At 49.3% G+C, this 25,551-nt stretch overlaps 1 protein-coding gene across 2 annotated transcripts in view; it reads right to left on the reverse strand.

Annotated features, from left to right (window-relative positions):
- Nucleotides 1-25,551, reverse strand: part of PRKCB (protein kinase C beta) — a 1,135,405-nt gene that overhangs the window by 741,340 nt on the left and 368,514 nt on the right. For both annotated transcript variants that reach the window (XM_078664821.1, XM_078664820.1), the window contains exon 3: nt 7,304-7,386. In XM_078664821.1, coding sequence (XP_078520947.1) covers nt 7,304-7,386 — 83 coding nt within the window. The remainder of the gene's footprint in view (nt 1-7,303; nt 7,387-25,551) is intronic.

Consider the following 25,551-nt stretch of genomic DNA (forward strand, 5'->3'; position numbering starts at 1 on the left):
CTAGGGGATTTCCATCAGCTTTAAATGGACCATCTATCCTCTCCCCCACACCCTAGAGTTTGACCTAGTTCAAATGGTCTCATGGAATGTTGTTGTGGAGTCCGGCAATGAGCATTGCTCTGACACTCTTTCCACCGTCCATCCTATAAGGAACCACTTGTCCACAGCCACAGGCAGCAGACACAGTCTATGGCCAACTTACACACACAAGTAGCACATACACATGCACCATCCATGAATGGCAAAAAAAACTAGATGCATGCAACTGGAAGACTAATCTAATAAATAGAGGGAAGGCGGGTAGACAACTCCATCTGGAAGAACACTAGATAAAAAAGGCTAACTCACTTACACAAATCTTCTAACATCCACCACAGAAGATAAAGAGTAGCCTGGTGAAATGATGATAGTCATGCTCAGCTAAAAGGAGAGTTAACACAGTGTGCCCCTCCAGAGAAAAGTATTTTGTTGGATGGGCAGGATATGAACGCTTCAGGACTTTAGAGTCAGGAACATCAGTGAATTATATGACTTTAAATGTGCTCAATCTTTACAGATATCTGTGAATAAGAAGGAAGTTACTGAAGAAATTGAGGCAAATTATTGTCCAAGGTTATCCTCAGGTCCAGTATGCTTCCAAGCACATGTGATTTCTTTAGTGTGTTTTGGGAACCATCCTGAAAAGATTTGTTTTTCTGTAATTGATGTACCTTAATTTAAAGTAATTCTTGATACAATGGGGTTGACATTGCTTATGCCTGGCATTGACTGAGCAGCAAGAACTTTCCAGCTGAATTCTGATTATTGCATGAGCACTTTTTTAAAGGATTCATAAAATCACAAATGTTACAATTCTAAAGCATTACCAGGCATAGCATATCCTTAGTTATTAGTTGCGTAACTACTTTACCACCCTGTTGTGAAGTATTCTAAGACGTATTAATTAAGAAAAAGCAAGTATATTACCTTCTCATAGGAGTTATGATTGTAAGTCTAGAATCTGTAACATCTGCACCTTGTAGTCGAGTATATGCTCTCGAGTCAGAAAAAGAACATCTTAGACAGAACATAGATGAAACTATGGCTAATGAATTTATTAGACCATCGCCATTATTTTTTATTACAAATAAAGGAGGTGAGTTAAGAGCGTGCATAGACTATACAGCAATTAACAGAATAACAGCGAAATCAATACCTACTGCCTTTGATTCCTGTTCTGTCAGATCAGATTTGCCATGCACAAATTTTCACCAAGCAAGAACTAAGGGTACATCATTATCTAGAGTTCAAGAGGGTGACGAGTCAAAAACTGGGTTTCACACAAAGGGCCTAATTTATGGTTTGATGGATGGAGTCAATGCAGACAGTGTGGCAGAGGAGTTTACATCCGTCAATCTGCCTTTACTCTGCATGTCAAATTTAGAGATGTGTACAGGGCTCCCAGACATCTCTATACATTGACAGGAACCGCTAACATAGATATTCCCATCAATGTAGGAGAAGATTGGCAGATGGCTCCATGAAACATTAAGGGGGGCCTTCCGCCATCACACTTTTCCAAAAAGCCACTTGAGTGTCCACTCTTAATAGAGTGGATGGATAGATGGCTTACCTTCAGTAGCGCTATTCCCACGGACTGTCAAGAGAAAGTTTACACTAACAGAATAAATTATATTCTATCAGCATAAACCTGGTAGTACACCCATCTCTAAATCAGGAGGGCCGACGGAAAGTTTAGGGAGAGGGTGCTCAGTCGCCGTTGTGTCCGAGTACTAAAAGTAAAATAAGCCTTTAAGTTTGGCTCGTTTGAATAGCAGCTCATGCCTTTGAGACTCTTTAAGGATTATACTCTATTTTGATGCTTCCTTAATGAGGTTTTGAGAAGATATTTGGATCTATCCTACATAATTTAGCTGGGTGATATCCTGATTTATTCAGATTCTTTGAAGATACACAAATCACAAGGCAAAGTAGACATACATCACTTTCTGTATGATTATCAGTCAGGATTCTGCTCTTGAGGAGGACAGCCAAACTACTCTGATACTCCTTGACCTGGCCACATCTACAAGATGAATGATGTCACAATTCTGCTAGAATTTTTCACCCATTGGGCAGGAATTACTCGACTACTTTGTAGTGGGCGCCTGCCTATTTCTCACCACCCACAGACAAAAGGTCAGGGTTAGATCAACCAATATCTTGCAGCTTTTGTTAAGGATCCTCCCTCTTCTGCCTTCTCTTCATCCTGTATGTACTTTCTCTGGCACAGCTCCTCAGTAAGTCGCAGGTGAACTTCTGCATGTACATGGATGACACACAAATCCACTCCCTCCTGGAAAGTAGTCCAGAAAATCCAACCAGCATCACCACATGCTTGGAACACTTGTTCGCTTGCACACAGGCCAGCTTTCTCTGCATCAAATGTACCACAACCGACATTCTTGGAAATACTTTGCCTAATCCTGTTCCAATTCTGTGTCCTCCCTCCAGCATCACCAAAAGTGAGAAATATGTGGATTCCCTTCAAAGCTGATGTCACTTTTGTTGTTCAAGTCAACATGGTGCCAGAGTGTCTGAAGATATATCTATTAAGTCTGTGCTAAATCCTCATACACCTATAAACCAACCTGAGAGTTAAACAGATGCGAGGGCTCGTCCTGGCATAACTCGTCTATGGCATCTACTCTAGCCTCCTCAAAAAAACACATTGCTGGGCTGCAAAGATCTTAGAACCAGGCAGCCAGAATATACCGTAAGCATAACGCGTCTAAGGTTTCTGCTCTGGCCTCCTCAAAAAACTAATAGATGGGCTACAAAGATCTTCGAACCAGTCAGCTATAATATATCGTAAGCATAACGCGTCTAAGGTTTCTACTCTGGCCTCCTCAAAAAACTAATAGATGGGCTGCAAAGATCTTAGAACCAGGCAGATAGAATATACCGTAAGTATTACAAACGGGGCCTACTCAACCCTATCCTTCCAGACTCCAGTGGCTCCCAAAAGATACCAGGATTAAACACAACCTATTGTTCATCCCCCATGAAGCACACTGGGCAAAAGTCCTATATGCCTGATTAAACAGGTGTCTCACTATCTCCCGAATAGAGTCTGCTGCTCCACACCCTTTTGCCCAATTAACCAACTTTTGTTCATAAGGGTGAAACATCGAAGCAGGTCACTGAACTTGCAAGGACCCAAAATCTGGTATGAACTGTACCTAACCTTAAGATCTGAAGCCAACCAATATTCAAAAGGGTCTGTATCTGACCTAAACACAGCAGAGGATCGGCAAGCAAAGAACTCTGGAATGAGTTCACTCACTCTGTCTTGCTGGACTGAAACCTGTCCTCCACCATTACGCTGCACTTTCTTGCCTATGCAGCACTCTGAAATAACCAAAAGCCATGTAAGGCTTTATAAAGCTGCCAAACAATAAATAAATAAATACAGTAAAAAATGTATTTCGGCAAGACATTTTCTATGCGTGAGCCAAAAACTGAACTGGAGAATCATTCCCGATTACAATAATATTACCGTATCAGAGTACGACTCCGGAATCTAGGGCCCGACTCACAAAGAGCCTCCACAGTCGTGGCGGAGGCCCCGCAGTTGTGGTGAAATCCCCGCACTACAGTTTCTCATTACGTAGATTCCGCCACGAGTGCGGGGACTCTGCCACGAGTGCGGGGACTCTGCCACGAGTGAGGGGACTCTGCCACGAGTGAGGGGACTCTGCCACGAGTGCGGGGACTCTGCCACGAGTGCGGGGACTCTGCCACGAGTGCGGGGACTCTGCCACGAGTGCGGGGACTCTGCCACGAGTGCGGGGACTCTGCCAGGACTGCCGAACCTTCGCCACGACTGCGGAGGCTCTTTGTGAATCAGGCCCCTAGTGTCTAAATAGGAGAAAATATTGAGTAAATGGAAGAACAAAGGTTTCGTAATCCAAGATCAACCAATCACATAACAGATTGTCTCACTAAAAACAATCCAGTAAAAACAGCAACATTAGGAGAGGAATTTAACAAAGCACACCCACACAAAAGCCACAGCATGTGTACGAATGGTTCGGTGAATGTCCAGAACCGTACTGTACGGCCTATGGGCTTTTAAACAAAGAATCTTGGCAAAGACGCTGACATGATCATCCTCGGATGCAATAAACACAGAGTGCTAGAATTGATACAGGCAAATGTAACATATATGGAGAAAAGAGCTATGCAATGCACCCAGTTGCAGGTAATGAACAAAGGAATTTCATAATATAATGCAAGCTTTCCAATCTTTAGCACCAGCTGTCAGAACTAAGAAAGAAACGGTCCACACTAAGATCTGGAAAATAAAAGTAACACCAAATGCTAAAAAGAATCTGTTGGAAAACTTTTAAAGAAATTGTATTATCACAATAATTCTATAGAAATTAATTGCCGTGGATTCGCAGGCTTTGTTGGTTGAACCCTAATGCCAAACATCACAGCATCACTTCCTAGTACGTAGTGTGCAACGGCATCAGACATGACTAACTTGTCTGTAATAGAGACTTTTTTTGTGTGTTGCCTTAGTGAAGGATATAAAGAATACCATGGTTTTGGTAACTGAGGACAAAGGGGCGTATTGAAGTATTTAGGACACCTGTGGCTAATAGCCAGGGCCACTGGAATTATGCACCAGGGAACTACCAAATTATGCAGCAGAGATGACTAAATTTAGCAATAAGAAAAGCCAAATTATGATGCTTCATGCGGCATTTCATGTGATAGTTCTAATTCATTATTTGGTCATTTTTGAACAGGTTAACACTACCTGGAGAAATGTTTAATCACATTAGTACTAGTTTAACACCCCCAAAACAGCAATAATTCACCAGAGAAATGGCCAGTCTACCTTTGGACAATGTCTTCCACTGTGCATAAAAACTTGTTGCCGTGTTTTTAATCACTTTTGATCTGTTTGAGCTTAGAAACATTTTTTTGTTAAAATCCACAGATTATGCCGCAGATGATGCATTATCTGGCAAATGCGGCAAACCAATAATTATGCTGAAAATGCCGCAGCTGCAAAATCACATAATTCTAGTGACCTTGCAAATAGCCCCAGGACACAGGTACAAAGTGAGTTGTGGGGTTTAAAACAATTGTTACCTTAAATTGTGAGCTGGGGCTTGTAGTTTTGCTTTTACTATGATGACTATGGTTCTACAAGACTCAGCATGTTATGTAATGTTATATTCTGTTATGCTATATGTTATGATGATTTGTATAGTGCACTAATCACTGAGAGGGTATCAAGGTGCTTGGACAGGTGTGTAGGTTTGTGTTCCCCAAGCTGCTTATTCGAAGAGCCAGGCATCCAGCTCTTGCGGCACTCAGGAAGTGAGGAGGCGGCTCTGATGTGTTGAGGGAGGTCGTTCCATGTCTTGGGTGGGATGTAGCAAAATGAGCGACCACCACTTTCGCTTTTGCGGAGAGTGTGTGCGGGAAATATCCATAACAACGCGGGCATTACCCCGCACTGCTATTACAACGCTGCTATTACAACGCAAGTCATTACAACGACTTGCGCTGGAGGGCGCTGTAGGATAGGGAATAGTTTAATTTTCTATTCCAACACCTTCCCTACTGTCAACGTGGGCTGGAGTTGGAATACAAAATTAAACTATTCCACTATCCAGCGCCCCCCAACGCAAGTCGTTGTAACGACTTGCGTTGTAAAAACAGCGTTGTAATGGCATGCGGGGTAAAAGCCCGCGTGGTAATGCCGTACAACCGTGTGTGCGAGTGAGAGGGAGGCAGAGCGTAGGTGCATGCTAAGCATGGTTGGCAAAAAGTGAAGACTGGATAAAGATGATTCAAAAGGACATCTGGCCCATTGGCCACTCTAAAGGTGATAAACTGAGACCCAGAGTTACGTCAAGGAAAACATGACAGGCCCAGATACGACAAGTGACCATGCAGTACACGTCCGCACGCGCGTGACACTCAGAGCATTTGGCTCAATGGTAAAAGTACATATTTTTAAAAATCAACAATCAACATCCTCAATCTGGTCATTCTTTTCTGTTTTGAAAGCACATTATTAACAGTTTGTATCAAATATAACAATATGAAATGGCACAATGTTACAATAAGAATATACAATGTTATCTTGGACTTATTATACAAGGTAATGCAGATGCATTGAACAGGTACATTGAGTCGGATGCAGACATCAGGGAGTGAGGCTGTGCTGTACACATCACTTGGCGGTTTCAGGGAAGAGCTCCAAAGGCGGAGTCTTAGAAATAGCGCCAAGATGCGCAAAGTCATATATAGCCTCTATAAGTACCAGAGAAGGGAGCATAGACTAGCACATCACTAGATGAAGGATAGATGGAAAAGTAGCCATGAAGGGAGGGAGGATGAGTTACGGAAGGCCAAAAGAGGAGCTTCGAAACAAAAAAGTGATGGCGGAAAGGAGGGAGAGAGATGGAGGGTTGTTTGAGCGGGGAGGAAAGTGAGGGAAATCAAAAGAACACAGCTGAGAGCCAGAAAGGAAACAAGACAAGAGGGGAAACAAAGAAAATTGAGGGGAAAGGGACAGGGAATTGAGAGATGCGTAAAGTGGCAAATAAAAGGTAAATTGTATAAAAGCATGGTGGGGGAGGGGGGCGATGAAGTAAAGTGAGAACAAGGGAGTAACCAGAAAATTAACATACCCCACACTTCATCCATACATCTAACCATTCCAAGCACGTATAGTAAGTGACCCTGACCCTCTCTAAAAGAATTCTCTTCAACTTTTCATCGTCCTTCCATCTTCTATAACTTTACCCTTTTACCCTTCCATCTATCCATTAGTTCACCTTCCATCCACCTATCCATCAGGCCATCCACCCACATACTGTTTTCCATTCATCCGTCAATCCATTAAACCACTATTCGTCCTTTTACCCATCAAGTCTTTCACTTGTCCTTCCCTCATCCTTTTATCATTCTGTCCATTCTTCCGTTCTCCATCTATTAACTCACCTATCGGTCCTTTTATTCTTCCATTCATCCTTTCCCCTTCCATCTTTTCATCCTTTCTATTTCCATCTAGTCTTCATTTCACCTATCCTTCATTTCCTCTTCCCTTCATGGCAGAAAGTTGAGGGAAATGAGAGTTGCACAGGCCCCAAAGGGAAGATGGTATTGTGAAAACATCACTGCAGAAGTTACGCCCCCAGGTACCCCGGGCTCTGAACATGAAACTGGTCTAGTAGCTGGCCATTGCACCTTACGCAATACACGTCACCAAAGATTGGAGGAGAGTTGGACTTACGTCAGAGGCCGGGCCTTTGTCTGCACCAGGGCACTTGAAGGTGACGAACTCATGGCAGCGCTTGTGCACGACGAAGCAGCAAACTGCAAAGAGAGAAAGACACCCTGTCAATGAAATGGACTCAGGACACGTCACAGGCTGGAAAACAAAATGGCGACCATCAGAAAACAGATAAAGTCACTGTCAATGCAACAAGTACGGGAACATCGATTGCAGGCTTTGAAACAAAATGGCATCTGGCACAATGTTTAACAAGCATTGGCATAGCCAATAGGTCTCGCCTTTGGGACCTTATAAGTGTTTAGCCATGCAACAGTTTATGTTGTTGCACCAAGGATATTGTGCTACATAACTAAATACTTATAAGGTCCCAAAAGCGAGACCTATTGGCTATGCCAATGCTTGTTTTTTTACTGTGGGTTTTCCTAATATTACCATATTTTAGCTAGATGCTACACCAATGGGGGATATTTTATTTTGGTACCCTGGCCTATTTTTTGCCCCAGTCCGACCCTGGTGTTTCTAACCCTAAAAATAGCTAATGGAGCATTTCACATAGGGCAGGCAGCACTATTATCAAAAAACAACCAGTACAATAAAACGAACCCAAGCTGGGATTTTGATTAGACAAAATGCAGGCCTAAATCTAGATCATAATTGTAGGACAGTATCGACGCGCTGCAGGACAGAAAGTATAGACCTGGTCTCACGATTGTTCTGGCACAATAGAAAGCTGCTCGGAAAGGGGGAATTAAATCCCTGAAAAAAGTTGCACAGAGCACGAATCAAGTAAATGTTATAAGGATCAGCAAACAAGTGTGAATTGAGCGGAACCTTAATGAAAACGAAAAATCGAATACAGAAAAGGTAATAAAGAAAAGCCGCGCTCTCTTTCTGTGGCGGGCGGGCACGCGCTCGCTCAGTGCGTAGGAGGGACGCACTGATCCTTATTCTCTTACGCATCTGTATAGGAGGCCGAAAGGGGGCACGCGCCGGCAGTCAGACAGACGGACGGACCGAGCGCCATGGAGCCGCCGCTGCTGCTCACCGCCTGCCTCCTGCTGCTCGACAGGGCCCGCGCCGACCTCTCAGGTGAGTGCGAGGAAAGAGGGGGGGGACATCTCACCCTTGGGGGGGTGGAGGCGGGGGGGGGGGTGTCTGTATGTGTGCATGTGTGTGTGTATGTGCGCTCGTGTGCCCGTGTGTGTGTCTCTGTGTGTGTGCTTGTGCGAAAAGCAGGGGCTGTGGCTGTGTGTGTGTATGTATGAGGCTTCCAAGGAGAGAAAGAAGAGACAGGAGAGGGTGAGCGCGCGACCTGATCCCATTGCGGCCGGCTGCGTGCGCGTAACAGCCTCTTGTCCGCTCTGCCTACTCCTTGAAAGTCAAAAGCCTGAAATGATTACAATAAGACTCGCTCTGCGACAGCAGGCCTTTGGCCTGCAATCGCAGGGCGAGTCCTAATAAAAAGGGCAGTTGAGGAACATTAAATCGCAGTACCACACAGCATCTCAAGGAAGCTTGCCGGTGCAACCACAGCGGCAAACTTTCCTCTTTGGGATCACAGCAGCTCAAAAGACTTATTTGGGAACCCGGGCAGACTTGCTGGTTATCTTAAGCTCTGAAGAAATTCAGAAACTCACAATTTCTTGAGAGGAGGGAAATGATTTAATCTCCTCTTAACTCAACCTCAACGGTCAGACTCCAACTTTCAAAGCTGGGGAACAGCCAGGACAATGAACAAAGAATGTTCTATGACATTAGAATGCAGGGGGAGAAGGGAATGGACCATTGCATTATACAAACGATAAATTAGGTGACATTTGTCAACTACAGTACAGTTACACTTCACAATAAGGCTTATGATTATTGGCACATGAATTAACAAGAGACCCCAACCCATCTCCTTCCTATAATGGATTACTGAAAAGCATACTCCTTGTGTCACACAGGGACAAGGCGTTGACGAGTCTCAAGAGAAGACTCAGATTGTAATTTTGAAGTAGACAAGGGGTGCACAGTACCAGCTGGCCAACCAGCAGTGGAGACCCTGCACTTAGAAATGTTGTGCATGCTCCACACCCTTCCATCCTCAGTCAGGGGTCACCACATTGGTACTGACTTTTGTTATTCTGGGAGGTTTTGAAAACGTACTGACTACTCCACCCTTTGCACCAGGGGATCTAACCACAACCCACTATCCCACCATGCAATTGCCAGTCTCGACTCTGTGTTTGCTGTTGCACCTCTTTTTATATTTACAAACAAGAGGAATCCATTAGGAAGTGGATCAAAGGTGTCCCTACTGTGGTTGGGAACACACTGGTTGTTTTTGGGTACCCCTCACATCTCTTTTAATAGTCAGTCTGGTGAGTCTTGATGCACTTATCCACACTGTCACAATGCACCCATCTGGTTTCTCTGCCACCCATCCAATTAGTAAAGATTTTAGTACAAGCAAGTCTACCTTTTAGCAGTAGGAACAGCGGACGCCAGTAACAGAATTAGGGGCAGTGTGGTATGACCACAACAACTTCTTGACAGCAATATCAACAGTGACCCCGGAAACTTGAGCTGCTTGGATACATTCCTTTAACATGCGATTTACCCTTTCCACCATCCCATTTGCCTTCGGACAATACAGGGCGGTTTTGAGGTGTACAATGGATACATTTTTTGGAAACTGCTTCATCTTATCTAAAGTGAACTGGACACCATTGTCGGTTATGTTAGACCCAGGTAGCTCTTCACACATAAAGGTATCGGTCAAAAAGTCAATCATATCCTATGTAGTAATATGTTTGACTACTTTAATACAATCCAATGTGAGAAGTAATCCACCAGGACTATAAGGAACTTGCCTGACCACATGGTACCCTTAATAGGTCCCGTAATGTATATTCCCAGTTTGTCCCACGGTTTGGAAGGAACACTTACAGGTGGACAAGGGTGCCTTTCTGATATGTTTGCATTATTCACTCAAGGGGCAAGTGAGACACTGTTTCACTTTTCCTTCTACCAAACTGTCTATGCCAGGAGACCAGTAGGTAGCTCGAACTTTGGATTTGGTGATACTACGCCCCAAATGCCCCTCGTGAGCCGAATCCACAATTCTTTCCCACAAATCTTTAGTTACAATTCATGCCTTACTTCCCAGTAGCTACGAACATCCTCATGTAACCCACAAGGTTTAGGAGGCCACCCTCATGTAATTACATCTCTCAACACAGAAAGAATGACATCCTTACTAGCACATTCAATACATTCTTCTTTCGGAATGCCAGAGCGAGTCACAATTAAAGCAGTGTCATCAGCAATCACTACACCTTCCATACTGTCGCCCTTTTGTGGCATGCGGGATAAACAGTCTGCAATCAGATTTTTATTCCCTTGAATAAAGTCGATCTTGAAATTGTAGCCCTTCACCCTTCACAATAAGGCATATGATTAATTGTACATGAATTAACAAGAAACCACAACATGCTCCTCATGGATTTACTTCTCCAGATCATCACAAACCATTTGGTATCTGCTGGGCTGTAGTTCTGATCTAATCACAAGACATTGGGTGGGAGGGTACAGCACAGGCCACTGGCACGCTTATAGCGTGGAAAAGGCTGTTTTATTGAAGCAAGTGCACATCACAAACATTTTACCCAATGCAAATATGCCTTACAAAACTACCACCCTCACTAGACATCATTCTTTCCTACCTCTTCCCATCCTTATGTGCTCCCCCACCCTTACCCTAAGCAGACTTCTTGTATCTGGGTCCTCCTTTCTGAACTATCATAATTCCTATATTAATAAACCTTGAACATCCTGTCTTCGGCAATTGTCAACATCAACTTACTCCCCATCCCCTTTCCAAACTCCCTCACCCACCCAAACAGCAATAAAACAATTCAACCACACAAACTTGTCTGAAAGGCGCCCATGTACCTGCCCAAAGCGACAACAGTACAACAATCCACCTTCTTGCACACCTGATCCAATAAGTGCAGCCTTCCCCACCGAAAAAACCCCGACCACCTCACCTTATCAAGGGATGGGGTGTCAAGCTTTTCTACCCTGCCTCGCCTGCTATGCTCCCAGCCACAGTGTCTCAACAGAAAACGGTGGCTAGTAGCCCAATCCTCACTTATTTCCGCGCCTAAGACCGCCCCTGTCTACCAACAACAGCCCAATTTGGTTACTGTCCCCTGGACTGAACCACCCCACCCAAAAACCAACCAAAGTCACGGTGGAGCTGTGTTCATGATGAGCTGGTCTCGTCACGACTCCGCCCACTGAGTAATTCGCCCGCACAGACAGGGAATTAATCGCGCGTGGGTGGCGCGGAGCCGTTATGTCAAGACCAGCTCGTCATGAGCACAGCTCTACCGTGACTCATGACGAGCTGGTCTCGTCATGAGCACCGAAGGTGTTCATGAATCTATTTGACAATACATCACAGGCAGTGATGCGCGGCACTGCTGCAGAGTTGAGATTTATTTTTTCACAGATGGTGAGGGCAAAAATGGAGAGCCCGATAGGGACCTGTCTCAGCAGCTGTTTTTTTAGAACTGCCGGTGCTGTGCACCAGAAGGAATCGGCCCACTTAAAGCCCTAAATAAAAGCAAAATGTATCTGAAAAGTTGTGAAGTCCGCTTCAGATCTCAGAGTCATGGCCATGGATTCCTCCGCATGTTTTCTGTTCTTCTTTGCTTTTAGGAGTATCTAAAATCCCATCCAAAACACGTGAAAAGAGAATTATCTTATAACACACACCATGTAAACGGGTGGGTGTGAAAAAGTAGGGATGGACACAGCACGGGTCGAGCACTGCACTCTTAGGACGAGAACCCTCACTCACCCAAAGGTGACAAGCTTCATCATTGGGTTCCCTCCTCACACTGGGACTGCAAGGCACCCCGTGTGGGCTACAACTCCCCAGGGGGACGAGCGGAGGTGTTTTGTGATAAAGATGAGCAATGTCGATGTACTGGAGTGAGTTACAAACTCTACCCCATGGGAGCACCAGAATAAAGGACAATGTTTGCCCACCACGAGATAGTTTAAGATTACACTTTTTTCACTTATCTGGCACTCTGCCCCTCACTCCTTAAATGATCATATCAGTGAAACAAATTTGAGAAATTCGTTAATTTCAGTTTCTTTCCTCGGTTATTGGGGGGGAGGGCAGTGAAAGTAGCACACATTTCTGTTTTTAAATATTTTATTTTCAGTTTTTCAATGAGCTGTACACAATAAATAAAACAATTAAATATTTTACAATAGGACATGCCACCCATCACCAAAAGTTGAACGCAATTTAAAAGTCTACAATAGCTATAGAAAGGTACAATCTGTGAAAAACGGAGGAGATAAAAAATATATACATATACAACGTATTGCAGATGAACTATAAGACATCAGGGTATGCATGCTCATGTCATGGGACACAAATTGCAAAAATGGGGAGAAGCATGGGTTGTGCGACAATGTTTGCAATCTTAATTATTGCTCGTCTTACATAAAATGCTAAATAAAGATATAAAAAGAACAGTACCTATGCACCACTTCTTTCCGAGTTGTAGAAGTGGCTTTTAATAATATGATGTACCCTTAAGAATAAATACTTATTAAGTTATCACCAAAATAAGGCAATGTAATGCAGCAAGCAGCCTTAGGGCGCCACTTAGTGGCTGTGTCCAATTACTACATAAGGCCTGAAAATAATCTTTTCTGTGGTTTGGCAAGAACTCCAGCAGACAAAACGCTGTTGTGCTTGTGGCATGGAAAATCTTCACACAGAACTTGAAAGCAGCAGTTTTACGAAACTACAGAACAAAAAAACAACTAAAATCACCTTGGATCTAGGGTTGCAGAACAAGACGATGTTTGATTAAAAGAAATGTAGCAACTAATTAATGTATTTGTAAAGAGGAGAGCCATTTTGAAAACAGTATATATTTAACACAAGTAAAACCCAAATGCAAAATTAGCACAATGGATCTGCACTCCCAATGAATTTTGCAGAAATCCACCGTGAAACCGGTTTCCCTAACCGTCAAAGAGCCAGGGACGCTCAGCCGGGCAGAACTAACACATAAGGTAAATATAAAGAGATTGCTCTATAAGAATGAATAATGTAAGAAAAACAAGGTTCTTATCTCCCGTCCAGCCGGCTTCTGTTACCGTGCAATCCAAGAACATCAGGAGAAGCCGCTGTGGCAAACCACAACACTGAGCGGTTCAACAGGAGCAAAGTCAGACAGAGAACGAGACAAGGAGAAAGCGGATCATTTAAAGAAACGTAAAGAGAAAACGTGATGGCAGAGGGGAAGATAAAAATTAGGCAAACGTATGGAAACATCAAAGGGAAACAAACAGAAAAGGGATTGGGCCAAGGTCTATGCAGTCAGGAAAGATTCTGGGCCGAAGTGCCTCCCATCTGAAATGTTCCAGCGTGTGGCCTCGGTCCTTCTTCTGCCCCTGCTAGCCATGTTTGAAGAAACCACAGACAATATCCCTGCCCACTGCGCTAGCATGTAGGTGTAATAATTCCCAAACCAGTTGGGCATCAAGACAAATGTGAATCATTCTATCTAATTTTGGTAATTAATGTTGAAGCCAAACTCCTGGCAAAGACGGAACATAGGAAACCATTTCTTTAAGGCGATTCATAGATCAGCCAGCTAGATCAAAAGGGATTTTTTTGGGTGGTATGGGCATGTGCAGCTTTAGATAGATTCTGGAGGGTGGTGTTTGTGTGCCTAGCTGAGGTCCTGGGGTGGAAACTTCCTAGGTCTCCGAGGTTGACTCTTCTTCACATTACCAATGAGTTTGGAGGTGATAGATATAAGCGCCATCTTCTATTTCTGGGCCTCGTACTCACTAAACGAGACATAGCTGATTATGGAGGTCCGATACGCCACCCATGGTGAGTGCATGGAGGAGGGGGGTGGATTTCTGTATGGTGTTGGAGGTGTTTTTGTCTTTCAAGCGTGTGGATGCCCCCAGAAACATAAGAAGATTTGGCAGTGGTGGGCTGACTACTGAGGCCTTACCCTAGAACGTTTGATGCCAATTGGCAATGTTATAGATGAGGAAGTGCAGACATACGGTTCAGTTGGGTGATATACCATATGAGACGCCATCCGATGATCATGGGCAACGTCTGGGACAAACTTAGAGAGATACAGACAAGTAATACTGCAGCGGATTGTATTGTTATCGTTTTGTTGTTATTATTAATATGTAATTCAATGCCACTATATGCAAGGATAAGTGTATGTGTATGTAGCATGTTGGGCTGTTCAAAGGCAAAAAATGCAATATAATTTGTTGTGGAAAAAAGGGGATTTTATGGCACATGGTGCGGCCAGACGGTCTTCACAGGCTCCATCCTGCTTTTGTACAATCTCAGGATCTTTCGGATCGGCCATTATCCCGATGCGTGAAAATTAATTCTCTGGATTGGAATTATCTATTCTATGTCCTCACGATTATGAATTTTGGGCCACGATTTTTGTATATGTCAGACTACTACATACATACCTAGTCACAAGGGTAAGTGTGAACAAAGTCCTTTCCTCCCCCTTCCGTATAGAACATAGCGCCAGGCAGGGCTGTCATCTCGCTCCGCTGCTCTTTACCCTGGCCATTGAATTCTTCGCAGCATGAACATGCACATTAAAGACCCACACGTGGGAGCAGATGATGTGCCCCAAAGTTAGCACTCGAGACATCAAGCTGTTGACTAGCCGGATACAGGAGAAGGCAAGAGGTATAGTGGACAACAAGCAGTCTAAGAGGAGAAGCGGTCTAGAGGAGGAATATAGACCTAGCAGAGGAGAAAGATTTAGAGGAGTAAAAGAGGTCTAGTGGAGGAGAATAAGAGAAAAGGAGAGGTCTGGAGAAAGAGAAAAGGAAAAGGGTGTAGCGGAGAAAAAGTGGTGAGTGCAGGAGACAATGTCTAGTAGAGAAGGGTTCTAGAGAGGGAAAGAGGTCAAAAGAAGGAGGAGAGATATAACAGAGAGGACGCCTAACACATGAGAATTGGTTAGGTGGAGAAGATACTCACTGTAGTAGAAGGAGAGGAGAAGAGCTCAAGAGAAGATGCCTAGTGTAGGAGAAAGAGAGAAGAGCTCAGATAATGATGGTCAAGAGGAGGAGACCAACTATAGCAGATGAGGTCTACTAGAGTCTTTTGTGCTTTGGTGGAAAAACAGGATCCAGCGGAGATGTGGTGTAGAGGTTGAGATGTGGTCTAGTGTGTGAGAGTGATACCACAGCCCACTGCCTATTAGGATGGTTCCCCCACACATCCAAGACTAAAGTCACCAGCAAATTCCAAGATCTAGCGTTCATCCTTGCTAAGCGCGAGGTTGCCAGAAAGTGGAAGGCATCGGGAGGTCCTAGACTGCACACATGGAGGTGAGTGCTGCTGAAGTGAGCAGGATGCGAGGGGTGGATATCGTTGAGAGAAGCTAACATGGGCGCTCCCTGGAGAACGCACACCTTTACGAGTTAGACCTGCTATGCAGACTTTCAGAAAACAATAGCCAACGGGTTGTTAACCCCTTTGCTGCTTCTGTCGGCCAACGGGACATCGCGAGCACTACCTTCGTAGTGCTGCGCACGTCCGTTGGCCGACGCGGCCCCGCCCGCTTAATAGAATGTTCCGCACCGAAGCAGCAAAACGGGTTAAATTGGTTAGTGACTGCCCCAGTCCTCGCCTGGGTATAAAAAAACAGCTACACTACATCTATCACCAAGCAAATCAATACCTACTATACAGAAATGACTCGTGAGCAAGGGGGACAGTGTCTTGTTTTGAATTGGTCTCGAGACTGTACTATTGCAATGCTCAGTTTTGTACATATGAAGATTAAACACATGTACCACCAGCATGACCGTAATAATGACAAGACCTAAAGTAGATTGGACAAAAACAATAAAATCTGTGTGCAAAAAAAACTAAGAAATAGTGGGCGAGAGTGATTGTGTGTCGGAGGTTTAGTCCAGTAGGCAAAATGTGTTTACTTGCTCAGTTTGTTCACTGTGAATCCATTAGATCAGTGTTCTAATCCTGGCTTTGCTTCTTGGTCTAAATGTACGATCCTGGGAATATTACATCATCTTGTCGTGCTTTAAGTCCCTTTCTGAAAAAATTAGGAATGTTTATTTACAAGCCAAACAACATTAATATGGACCATTTAAAACCTTGGATTTTTTTAAATATTAAATTCTCCTCTTTCTCTATTTCTCAGCGGCCAATCCTGTTTATATCTAAATGCCATGTACGTGTTTATATTTTTATATCCTGCTCTAGCGGTGGGGAACAGGCAGCCCCTGGTTGAGACGGAGGCATGCAGGCAGCCTCTGAAGTCCCATCCACCCCCTCTAGTTTTGTCTTACAACCTCTCACCGCCCTCGTTTGAGGTTTTATTTCAGTCTCAATTATTAAAGAAGTCATTAAAAATATATGGACCTCACACCTCCTGGCCTTTCAGCCGCCTCCTCCAGGCCCATTAGGAACGCAGGGCTCACCTGCACACCCAGGAGAAATTAATTATCCTTTCTGTCAAATGTTGTACATCTTAATTGAGCCCCCGCTGACCAGCGGGGTGGGGGCTCCTCCGGCCAGCAAAGGGCCCGAAGAGAAGCCCGCTTGTCAGGAGTAAAGAGACACACCAGGAAGGACATACACTTTGCTATTAATCAACAAACTAAAATAGAAGAGTTACTACCACATAAGACTCTCTATTACCTAGGTAATCTATATTTGCTCATTGCAGCACACTTTTTGGTGAGCGACAAATACTACATTTGTGGGGAACTCTTGCTTTACACATGCTAGAGCCCTTACCTCAAGCAGGGATTTTTAAATATCAGAGTGCAAGTTCACTGCTCTCTACATCACTGCACTCTACGCTAGCCCACTCTACACCCCTCTATGCGACTCCTCTACACTACACTCTATGCCACTCCACTCTATGCCACTCCACTCTATGCCACTCCTCTACACTCCACTCTATGCCACTCCACTCTCTGCCACTCTTCTACACTACACTCTATGCCACTCCACTCTATGCCACTCCTCTACACTCCACTCTATGCCACTCCACTCTATGCCACTCCACTCTATGCCACTCCACTCTATGCCACTCCACTCTATGCCACTCCTCTACACTCCACTCTATGCCACTCCTCTACACTCCACTCTATGCCACTCCACTCTATGCCACTCCACTCTATGCCACTCCTCTACACTCCACTCTATGCCACTCCACTCTATGCCACTCTTCTACACTACACTCTATGCCACTCCACTCTATGCCACTCCTCTACACTCCACTCTATGCCACTCCACTCTATGCCACTCCACACCACTCCACTCTATGCCACTCCTCTACACTCCACTCTATGCCACTCCACTCTATGCCACTCCTCTACACTCCACTCTATGCCACTCCACTCTATGCCACTCCTCTACACTCCACTCTATGCCACTCCACTCTATGCCACTCCACTCTATGCCACTCCTCTACACTCCACTCTATGCCACTTCACTCTATGCCACTCCTCTACACTCCACTCTATGCCACTTCACTCTATGCCACTCCTCTACACTCCACTCTATGCCACACCTCTCTACTCTATGCCACACCTACCTCTTCCCCTCCTATGAAAATCCGTTCCTTAGTGTGAAATAAGCTTTCATGAGAAGGGAAGTCTTCCTACTAGGAGTACTTGTGCAAGGTAATCTCTACTTACTGTCGCTTGGTATTTTCCATGTCTACATTTGTTAGACGGGGACCTGGAGGGTCGGCCGAGCAGAGTGATCGCACAGACAGGTAACCTCCCCCCCCCCCACAGATGGACACCACACAAAGCTTATGGTAACACCTTTTATAGGCACTTCGGGTAGCAGAGTGGTACGATACAGGGCGATCAGGACACGATGATCCTCTCAATTCTAGTCTCTAGTAAGGGAAGGGGGTAGCGGGACAGTCTTGGTACCCACGGGTACGGGTGTGTAACGGTGATAGCTCACAATCCTCGAGCTCGGTATTCGGATGGGTCAGACTGTGGCAGCGCCAGCAGGTCCCGGAGAGGTAGTAGGTGGCACGGGCCGCGGCAGCGCCAGCAGGTCCCAACGAGGATGATGGTTACAACGGGCCGCGGCAGCGCCAGCAGGTCCCACGAGAAGGCAGGCTACAACGGGCCGCGGCAGCGCCAGCAGGTCCCACGAGGATGAAGGGTACAACGGGCCGCGGCAGCGCCAGCAGGTCCCACGAGGATGATGGTTGCAGAGGGCCGCGGCAGCGCCAGCAGGTCCCACGAGGATGACGGTTGCAGAGGGCCGCGGCAGCGCCAGCAGGTCCCACGAGGATGACGGTTGCAGAGGGCCGCGGCAGCGCCAGCAGGCAGGACAATAGTTCACAAGGCAGGGCTGTGGCAGCGCCAACAGTCCGTCAAGGATGAGTTCGTCGCGGTGTCTCTCGACTCCAGGATACAACTGCCTTCCTGTCCTGGGGCTGCCTCAGTTATAGGTCTGGCGCCCTTTGATGTCCGGACCCTCGCTCTTGGAGGTCGGGAGGTCCGGGATGAGGGAGTCCAGACACCCAGCAGGGGGGTGGAGCCAGCGCCCGAGGAGGCTGGGGGTGCTCGGCACCTGGCGGGGGAGAGCCATCGACACTTCGTACTCCCATTGACCTGCCAAGTGGGCCGTTCACCTCCTGGGTGGAGGGTGGTGCCGGGATGTCGGGGCCTGGCCAGGACCATGGTTGGGGTCGGGCTGAGGCCGCACGGCCGCGTGGTGCCGTGTCCAAGATGGCGGCTGGGCCGGGCAATGGTGCTGACGGTGGCCCGGGCCCTGTCCTGCGGGGAGGGAGCGAGCCCTTCATGTGGCCTGTCCAACATGCGTCCCCCCCAGCTGAAGGCGGGGAGAGTCACCCATCTTCTTGGGGACTTTCCTCGTCGAGGCGGAAAAAGCGGGACAGGCCATCCGCGTTGGCGTGGTCTTGGCCGGGTCGATGTTCCACAGTGAAGTCCATCCCCTGCAGGGAGATGGACCAACGTAGTAGTTTCGGGTTTTCCCCCCGCATCTGCATGAACCATTGCAGGGGTCGATGATCGGTCTGGACCCGGAAGTGGGTGCCGAAGAGATAAGGCCGGAGCTTTTTGAGGGCCCACACCACGGCGAAGGCCTCCCTTTCGATGGTGCTCCAGCGTCGTTCTCGGGCCAGGAGCCGTCTGCTGATGAAAGCCACTGGCTGGTCAAGTCCTTCGGGGTTCAGCTGGGAAAGGACTGCCCCAACGCCGTGGTCGGAGGCATCTGTTTGGACGATAAATTCCCGGCTGTAGTCGGGGGCCTGGAGCACCGGGGCGGAGCACATGGCGGCCTTCAGCCTCTCGAAGGCCGCTTGACAGTCTGGGGTCCAGTTGACCTCCTTGGGTTGGTTTTTAGAGGTGAGTTCCGTGAGGGGCCCTACGATGCTGCCATAGTCCCTCACGAACCGTCGGTAGTAGCCTGTGAGTCCCAAGAAGGCGCGGACCTCGGTCTGGGTGATGGGGGACTGCCACGACTGGATGGCAGCGATCTTGAGTTGCAGAGGGGCCACCAGACCGCTTCCCACCTGGTGCCCGAGGTAGGTCACGGACCCCTGGCCGATTTGGCATTTGCTGGCCTTGATCGTGAGGCCAGCTCGTTGGAGGGCCTGTAGCACCTCTCGGAGGTGGTGGAGGTGGTCGGACCAGTGGTGGCTGTACACGGCGATATCGTCCAGGTAGGCGGCGCTGAATCCTTCGAGTCCTGCCAGGACCTGGTTTACTAGCCGCTGAAAGGTTGCTGGGGCATTCTTCATGCCGAATGGCATGACCTTGAAGTGATAGTGGCCATCCGGGGTAGAGAATGCCGATCGTTCTTGGGCCCGGGGTGTGAGACCGATCTGCCAGTAGCCCGCTGTCAGGTCGAAGATGCTGAGGTAGCGGGCAGCTCCCATGCGGTCGATTAGTTCATCTGCTCGGGGGATGGGGTGTGCGTCTGTTCTGGTGACCGCATTCAAGCCCCGGTAGTCGACGCAGAACCGGAGCTCCGGCGTGGTGCCGGGGGCGGCCGCTTTGGGGACCAGTACCACTGGGCTGGCCCAGGGGCTGTCTGAGGGCTCGATGACCCCGAGGGTGAGCATCTTGGCCACCTCCTCTTGGATGCAGGCCCGTACCCGATCTGGTACGCGGTAGGCCCGATGGCGGATAGGGGGACTGTCTCCCGTGTCCACGTCGTGTAAGCACCAGGGGGTGACCCCCGGGGTGAGGGAGAACAGGGTGGAGAACTGTAGCAGGAGGACTCGGCAGCCTTGGCGCTGTTCCAGGGTGAGGGCCTCCGAGAGTCGGACCCCGTCCACGGAGCCGTCCTTCTCCCGTGACCGTAGGAGGTCAGGGAGGGGTTCGGAGTCCTCCTCGGTTCCATTGTCGGTTGCCATCAGGAGGCTGAGTTCGGAGCGTACAAAGTGGGGTTTCAGTCTATTAGCGTGGAGGACCCGGAGAGGGTTTCGGGAAGATTCCATATCGATGAGATAGGTGACAGGGCTCTTGCGCTCGATTACTTTGAAGGGCCCCGTCCATTTGTCTTGCAGGGCGCATGGTTCGGTGGGAGACATTACCCACACTTGTTGCCCAGGTTCAAATTCGATGGAGGATGCATTTCTATCGTACCACCTTTTCATGTCCTCCTGACTGGCCTCCAGGTTTGCTTTTGCCATCTCTCTGAACCTTCTGGTCTGGTTGCGGAGGGTTAGGAGGTACTTGAAAACATCTGGAGGGTTCTTTAGAGGGGGCATTTCCCAGCCTTCTTTGACTAGGCTGAGCGGGCCTCGCACCGGGTGTCCATACAAGAGTTCGAAAGGGCTGAAGCCGAGGGACTTCTGGGGGACTTCTCGGTAGGCAAAGAGAAGGCACGGTAGTAGCACATCCCACTGGCGACGGAGGGGCTCTTCCAACCCCCCAATCATCCCTTTGAGCGTGCGGTTGAACCGCTCAACCAGTCCGTTCCCTTGAGGGTGATAGGGGGTCGTGAATCGGTAGGTGACCCCACACTGTTGCCAGAGGGACTTCATGTATTTTGAGATAAAGTTCGTACCCCTGTCGCTGACGACTTCTCGGGGGAAGCCCACTCGAGAGAAGATCCCCATCAAGGCTCGACCCACTACTGGGGCTGTTATCGTACGAAGGGGGACCGCCTCAGGATAGCGGGTAGCGTGATCCACCAGGACCAGGATGAAGCGATGTCCCTGTGCTGTTCGGGGGTCCAGGGGCCCCACAATGTCTATTCCCACCCTTTCGAACGGGGTGGTCACCACGGGGAATGGTTGTAGGGGTGCCTTGAGTTTGCGGCTGCTCTTCCCACTGGCCTGGCAGGTCGGGCAGGACCGGCAATGGTTGGATACATCGTTCCTCATTTTGGGCCAAAAAAAGTGAGTCACCAGGCGGTGGTAGGTCTTGTCTTGGCCCAGGTGCCCGGCCAGGGGGACATCGTGGGCTAGGGTCAACAGGAAGTCTCTGAAGTGGAGGGGCACCACCAGCACTCGCCCGGCCCCCAGTTCTGCGATTTTCTGTTCGCTGTACAAGAGATCATTGTCCCAATAAACCCAGTGGGCCCCGGTGGTGTCTCCTTGGCTCTGGGCGAGCGCTTGCTGTCGCAATCCCTCGAGGGAGGGGCAGGTCTTTTGCTCCTGCCGGAATTGTTCCTGGGTGGGCCCCCCTTCTTGACGCCACTGAGCCAAGTCGGGAAGCTCGGGGGGCTGTGTGGACCCCTCTGGGGTGGGGTCCGGGTGGTCGGTCTGGGGGAAGTCTTCTTCTGGAGTGATCGAGGGCGGAGGCGCTGCCCATTCGGGTTCTTCTGGTCTAGGGATGGTGCGGGTGGCCATGGACCGGGTGGTTACGCAGGCCCAGTCCGGGAGACCCAACATCCCCAGATGCTCTCTTCTTTCCACGGCGGCCCACGGGGAGCTCTCGAGATCGTTCCCCAGGAGGCAGTCTACGGGGGCATCGTCACGGACAGTTACTTTTAGCATGCCGGACACCCCTCCCCATTCGAAGGGGACGCAGGCCATCCGACACAGGCTCTCCGAGTTGTCTGCCGATCGGACGGGGCAAAGTACGTTTGGTAGGATTTGTTCTGGGGTCACCAGGTGACAGCGGACGGCCGTCACACTGGCCCCGGTGTCACGCAGGGCCTCGGCCTTGCGCCCATTGATGCTCACCCATTGGCTGTACTTCCGAGTGTTGGCGGGCAGGGGAGTCCGCGGGACCATGTCTCTTCCTCCCAGGCATGCCAGGGTCATGGCGGCGGGTTCCCACTCGAACTGCTCCGACTCATAGGTCTCCGTGTCTTCGGAGATTTGTTCTTCTCCCAGGGCGGCGGCCGCCATCTGGCGGGGCCCGGGGACCTGGTTCTTCGGGCAGGTCGGGTCACTGGCATAGTGGCCGACTCGCTGGCATCGATGACACGTCACGTTAGCTCGGAACCCCGGGCGCATCGGGGGGTTGCCCCGGCCTGCTGGAGCCGGGGTGGCGTTCGGGGGTGCGGCCGGGGCGGCGTCTCTGCCCCGGCCCGGGCCTCCTCCTCCTCCTCGGGGACGATGGTGACCTTGGTTGGTTCTGTTCTGCTCATTCGGCCCACTCCGGGCCACTCGGGTGCTCTCCCACCGGTCAGCCTCGGTGGCGAGCTGCCGGGGTTCAGTCAATTTACTGTCGAGGAGGTGCTGCCTGAGCTCGACGAAACAGTTGTTGGAGAGGTGCTCCCACACTATGAGATTGAAGAGTTGTTCGTAGGTGGTTACGTTGTTACCCTTGATCCACCCCTCGAAGGCTCGGCTGAAATAGTTCACGTATTCCAACCACGTCGTACCTGGGATCCGGGTGCAGTTGCGGAACCTCTGGCGGTACATTTCGGGTGTAAGTCCATATCGACTGAGGAGGGCGGCCTTCATGTGGTCATAGGACGTCATTTGATGGTCCGGAAGCTGCAGCAGGGCATCACGACCCTCGTTGATGAATCTCCCCCATAGACCGGCCCCCCAGTCACTTCGAGCGACCCGGTGGGCGGTCATGGCAATCTCATAGGCTTTGAACCACTGCTGTATGTCGTCGTTCCGGTGATATTCTCGGGCCACATCCTTGGGGATGTGGACCTTCTGCTCGGTAGGACCCGGGGAGTGCGGTTGCTCGGGCACCCCTAGGTTTTTGTTCAGTTTGCGTATTTCTATCTCCGCTAGTTTGCACTCGTGCTCGTATGCCAGTCTTTTTTCTTCGAGGTCTCTCTGTCTCTGTTTTTCCTCTCGCTCTTCTCTGAGCCGTAAGTGTTCTAAGTTTATTTTTTGTTCCGCCAGTTTCAACTCTCCGTCTAATCTGAGTCGTGCCAAGTCTAACTCGTGTAATCTATTTTTTTCCCGCTCCTGGATCTCTTCATGGGAGGGGCCTGGTGTCCGTCCCTCCGTCCGGGTGGTGTTGACTTCCGGGGCTGCGGGGTCCCGGGGGGTTGCGGTATTTGTCTCTGTCCAGGCCTCCAGGGCGTTTTTGAAGTCTTCTTTTGTGCTTAGCCCGGTGGTAGCAATGCCTAAGTCCATGCAAAATTGTTTGAGCTCTCGGTGGTTGTATTCTTCCAGCTTTTCCATCTGGAACTTCTCCGCCGATCCGCTCTCTTTGGTCGTCATTGTGGTTTTAGTCGTAGGGTGAGTTACTGTCTGTACGGTACGCGTTGGTTCGGATCGCGCCGCTAGCCACCAATGTTAGACGGGGACCTGGAGGGTCGGCCGAGCAGAGTGATCGCACAGACAGGTAACCTCCCCCCCCCACAGATGGACACCACACAAAGCTTATGGTAACACCTTTTATAGGCACTTCGGGTAGCAGAGTGGTACGATACAGGGCGATCAGGACACGATGATCCTCTCAATTCTAGTCTCTAGTAAGGGAAGGGGGTAGCGGGACAGTCTTGGTACCCACGGGTACGGGTGTGTAACGGTGATAGCTCACAATCCTCGAGCTCGGTATTCGGATGGGTCAGACTGTGGCAGCGCCAGCAGGTCCCGGAGAGGTAGTAGGTGGCACGGGCCGCGGCAGCGCCAGCAGGTCCCAACGAGGATGATGGTTACAACGGGACGCGGCAGCGCCAGCAGGTCCCACGAGAAGGCAGGCTACAACGGGCCGCGGCAGCGCCAGCAGGTCCCACGAGGATGAAGGGTACAACGGGCCGCGGCAGCGCCAGCAGGTCCCACGAGGATGATGGTTGCAGAGGGCCGCGGCAGCGCCAGCAGGTCCCACGAGGATGACGGTTGCAGAGGGCCGCGGCAGCGCCAGCAGGTCCCACGAGGATGACGGTTGCAGAGGGCCGCGGCAGCGCCAGCAGGCAGGACAATAGTTCACAAGGCAGGGCTGTGGCAGCGCCAACAGTCCGTCAAGGATGAGTTCGTCGCGGTGTCTCTCGACTCCAGGATACAACTGCCTTCCTGTCCTGGGGCTGCCTCAGTTATAGGTCTGGCGCCCTTTGATGTCCGGACCCTCGCTCTTGGAGGTCGGGAGGTCCGGGATGAGGGAGTCCAGACACCCAGCAGGGGGGTGGAGCCAGCGCCCGAGGAGGCTGGGGGTGCTCGGCACCTGGCGGGGGAGAGCCATCGACACTTCGTACTCCCATTGACCTGCCAAGTGGGCCGTTCACCTCCTGGGTGGAGGGTGGTGCCGGGATGTCGGGGCCTGGCCAGGACCATGGTTGGGGTCGGGCTGAGGCCGCACGGCCGCGTGGTGCCGTGTCCAAGATGGCGGCTGGGCCGGGCAATGGTGCTGACGGTGGCCCGGGCCCTGTCCTGCGGGGAGGGAGCGAGCCCTTCATGTGGCCTGTCCAACAACTCCTCTACACTACACTCTATGCCACTCCACTCTATGCCACTCCACTCTATGCCACTCCTCTACACTCCACTCTATGCCACTCCACTCTCTGCCACTCTTCTACACTACACTCTATGCCACTCCACTCTATGCCACTCCTCTACACTCCACTCTATGCCACTCCACTCTATGCCACTCCACTCTATGCCACTCCACTCTATGCCACTCCACTCTATGCCACTCCTCTACACTCCACTCTATGCCACTCCACTCTATGCCACTCCTCTACACTCCACTCTATGCCACTCCACTCTATGCCACTCCACTCTATGCCACTCCTCTACACTCCACTCTATGCCACTCCACTCTATGCC

The sequence above is a fragment of the Lissotriton helveticus genome, chromosome 10 (assembly GCF_964261635.1).
Source record: "Lissotriton helveticus chromosome 10, aLisHel1.1, whole genome shotgun sequence".
NCBI classification, from domain to species: domain Eukaryota; kingdom Metazoa; phylum Chordata; class Amphibia; order Caudata; family Salamandridae; genus Lissotriton; species Lissotriton helveticus.